At 40.4% G+C, this 4,407-nt stretch overlaps 1 protein-coding gene across 1 annotated transcript; it reads left to right on the top strand.

Annotated features, from left to right (window-relative positions):
- Nucleotides 1–3,070: 3,070 nt before the first annotated feature.
- On the top strand, nt 3,071–4,372 carry LOC111034077 (the record flags this gene model as incomplete). Its single annotated transcript, XM_022315109.1, has 1 exon — nt 3,071–4,372. A coding segment is annotated over exon 1 (1,302 nt), but the record flags the coding sequence as incomplete, so codon positions are not given.
- Between the last annotated feature and the right edge of the window lie 35 nt (nt 4,373–4,407).

The raw sequence follows: 4,407 nt of genomic DNA, 5'->3' as shown, positions 1-4,407 counted from the left end.
TCCGATCCAACCGATTTGACTGTTTTAACGCCCGGTCATTTTTTAATCGGAGACGCTATAACTGCGGTGCCCGAGCGTGATGAGACGGCCACACCTGATAACCGGTTGGACAGGTGGCGAAGAGTGACAAAATATTCTCAAACACTGTGGAATCGCTGGAGTACTGAGTATCTGAATCAGCTTCAGGAAAGGGTTAAATGGGCAGGTGCGAAAGGTCCGTCAGTAAGAATTGGGACAGTGGTAATACTTCGAGACACCAACCTGCCTCCGTTGCAGTGGCGCTTAGGACGAGTGGTCAAGGTCGAGCCTGGTGCAGACGGTGTGATCCGCGCAGCATCGGTTCAAACCAGTAGTGGTGTATGGAAAAGGGCGGTGCGTTTACTGTGTCCTTTGCCATTTGAGGGGAATGCGACTTAACAAAGGCCACCCGGTTAAGACACGAGTTTATTTACATTCATTATTATTATGTTTATATTTTATATTTTGTTAATTTGTTTAATAGTCAATTTGAGTTGTTTATACGATATTTATGATTAGTGTTTAAGATACCTATTGATCATTATAAGTAGGTCCTATTATGAATTATGTTGATTATTGTATTATTTGTTACCCTATTTTATAAATTTAGGTTGAAAATTACTGTTTCAAGGTGGGCGGCTGTGTTCGGTACGATTCATTGTATTAAGATATAAGTACCTATAATTATTGTTCGCGATAGGGACCGGTCGGCTTATCTTTATTATGTATAAGGTAGGCTACGATCGCCGCCGGTCCGTTAGTCAGTTGCTCCAAAAGCAGTCCTGTAAAAACATCGAAACGCCGCCAACCGAATATATATTAAAATGTTTAATTCTAATAAATAAATTATAACCATCAATCGCGTTTTGCCTTAAGATTTGGTCCTTCACCCGTGATCTGTGAATCAATAAAAAAAAAAAAATAATTTCAACGCGTAAAGGTGCGATCAATGCAATTGAGGGTTGCGAAAAAAGTAACACGAGGTATCGTTGCGTTTAACCTCAAAATAAATCGAAACGTGTAGTGAGTGGTTCCGTGGCGTATGGATACCAGTGAATAACAGTCTATATAAGGTAAGGGCGTTATACATTTTATCCAAAGTAAAAAAAAATAAATACCTAGTCTCTACCCGAATTGTAAAAAAAATAGTACCTGCTTACCCTCGATAGTCTGCGCATTTTGTATAATAGTAACGCATAACTCCTAAATGGATGGAGTTGAGAAAATGAACATACGAAGGGGGCAGTTAAAAGCGGTAATAACACGCTTTCGGAGTATCCTACAATCTCCAGATGTCGACCCAGTCGAGATAAAAGCTCGACGAGAAAAAGTTGAAGAGGTGTGGGTAGAATATGAGCAGCTTCAATCTGTGATAGAAGCGCAGGAAGAGGTCGACATAAATGCACAGAATGAGTATAGGAAAATATTTGAGGACCTATACTTTAAGAGTGTGGCGGCAGCGGAGAAAATAATTACACAGACGAATGGCACAGAGGAGCGCGAAAAAGGCAAAATCGAAACGTTGTATAAAAAAAAAGCAACCCCGGCAGTTAAATTAGCAGCGTTAAATGTGCCTACATTTAACGGAAATTATCATGAATGGGCCTCATATTATGATATATTTTCGGTATTAGTGGATAGAAATCCGGACATAAGTGATATAGAAAAAATTTTCCATTTGCGAGCATCACTGTCCGGAGAAGCACTAGCGTCTATACAATGTTTGGAGACGACGGCGAATAATTATGCGATAGCTTGGAAATCTCTTGTGCAGCGGTACAATAACAAGCGAGTGTTAGTACAGGCACACGTAAAGTCCATATATGACCTTGAAGCAATGAGTGGCGAATCGGCGAGTAAGCTAAGACAATTTACGGACACGCTCAGTGGACACATGCTGGCTTTAGAGGCGCTAGGCGAACGACCCGGGGATTGGGGACCACTGTTAATACATTTAATCGCAACAAAAATTGATAAAACCACATTGAGAGAGTGGGAATCAAAATCGTCGCATGATAAGGTGCCAACTGTGTCGGAGATTATTCAATTCTTGGAATCGAAATTCAAGGTTTTAGAAGCCATAGAGGTCGCAAAAAACATAAGTGTTCGAGCGCAGCGGCCTATTGAAAACAGTGCGAAAAAATATTATGAAAAAGGAAGCGAGTCGAAGTCGTTCGCGTCTACGTCAAAGTTAAAATGTTTTGTGTGTGGATCAGAACATACGATTTATAAGTGCCCTACATTTTGCGGTTTAGACATATCGGATAGAATAAAACGCGTAACGGAGCTTGATTTATGTAAAATTTGTTTACGTAAACACGACGGTCGAAAATGTAACGCGCGATTTTGTTTCAAATGTGCAAAGCCGCACAACACGCTGTTGCACTTGTCTGGAGTGGGAAATAAATCGACGACAAACGAACAAATACAGGTTCAGTCGACAACAGCTGGTTTGAATATAGCAGGAAAGAGCGATGAAGAGTCAAAGTCCGTAAGTGCGCACGCGTCGGTAATATTGGACGATCGTATTTTATTGGCGACAGCGATAATATTATTGCGTGACGAGATAGGTAATTTGGTACCCGGACGGGTATTACTAGACTCTGGGTCACAGAGTAATTTAATTACTGAAGAAATGGTTCAAGTGCTAGGACTAAAGAAAAAACGTATTAATCATAGCTTATCGGGAATCGGAGATAGCGCGCAGACAGTGTCGTCGACAGTGAATACAACGATCATGTCCAATTATAACGCATTCACATTATCTACATCGTATTTAGTCGTAAAACGCATAACGACAAATATACCGTCAAGAGTGTTTAAAGGAAATTACGTAATTCCTAACAATATACAGTTGGCTGACCCATCATTTTTAAAACCACAGAAAATAGATCTATTAATTGGGGCCAATCACTTTTTCGATTTAATGCAATCTGGATGACTTAAACCAATAGCGGAGGGACCGGTGTTCCAAGAGACGTGCTTGGGATGGGTGGTTTCAGGTCCGTTAGGACTTCCGGAAAAATACGAATATGAACACTCGTCCAGTGCGATGTGTTTACTGACGGGTGAGACTCCGGAGACAGATTTGGAAAGAATAATTGTGACATTCTGGAGGCTCGAGGAGTATGGAGAAAAAAAAGTATACACTTTGGAAGAAAAGGCGTGTAAAAATGATTTTGACAAAAATGTCAAACGGAACGGTAGTGGTAGGTTTGTCGTACACTTACCATTCAAAAAAGATAAACCTAAATTAGGAAACTCGTACGAGATAGCAAAGCGTCGGCTGTTATCGTTTGAAAGGCGTTTCCAGAGGGATCCGAAATTAAAGACGGAATATTGTAATTTTATGTCTGAATATGAAAAACTTGGGCATATGGAGATTATCGGTGAAGATGATAACGGCAGCACCGGAGAGTCATACTATATACCGCATCACGCAGTCCGTAATGAAAATAGTACTACTACAAAATTACGCGTAGTATTTGACGCATCGTGTAAAACCGATACGGGCATTAGTCTTAATGACATTTTAATGAAGGGGCCTGCGATTCAAGACGAGTTGTTATATATATTAGCGCGTTTCCGGACGTATAATTACGTTTTATCGGCGGATATAGAGAAAATGTATCGCCAGATTTTGGTCACAGAAAATCATCGAAGTTATCAACGCGTATTATGGCGAGCAAATTCAACGCAACCGATACAAAATTATCAACTTAATACGTTAACGTACGGCACAGTTCCCGCATCATATTTGGCAACGGCGTGTTTGGAAAAATTGGCAGAAGCTGAATACGAAAATTATCCCGATGTGTGTTTGTCAATCGTAAGAAATTTTTATATGGACGATTACTTAGGGGGTGCCATGAATAAATCGGAAGTATTAAAATTACGAGATAATCTTACGACAATTATGAAAAATGCGGGCTTGGTATTGCGTAAATGGATGTCTAATGTTAGCGACCTAATCGCAGACGTTCAATGTACCAGCGGCGGAGTGCGGGCGGTGGGCGATACTAGGTCAACAAAGATATTAGGACTAAATTGGAATTCAGATAATGATGTGCTGTTATACACCGTGCGCCAAATAGATGATAAACTAATAACAACAAAACGAAAAATATTATCCGAAATCGCGACCATATTTGACCCGTTAGGACTACTCTGTCCAGTAATAGTAAATGCAAAGTTAATAATGCAAAACCTGTGGCAGGTAAAGGCTGGTTGGGATGAGCCACTACCGGAGAGCATTCAAAACGAATGGCTTAAATGTCGGGACGGCCTGTCACAGTTAAACGAAATATCAATACCACGAAAAATAATATGCGACGGTATAAAGATAGAATTTCAAGTACATGGTTTTGCAGATGCGTCCTTAAAGGCGTA

This window comes from Myzus persicae, unplaced genomic scaffold (assembly GCF_001856785.1).
Source record: "Myzus persicae strain clone G006 unplaced genomic scaffold, MPER_G0061.0, whole genome shotgun sequence".
In the NCBI taxonomy this organism is placed as follows: Eukaryota; Metazoa; Arthropoda; class Insecta; order Hemiptera; family Aphididae; genus Myzus; species Myzus persicae.
The sequence above is the reverse complement of the archived record's forward strand: the minus strand, read 5'-3'. Positions and strand labels throughout refer to the sequence as shown.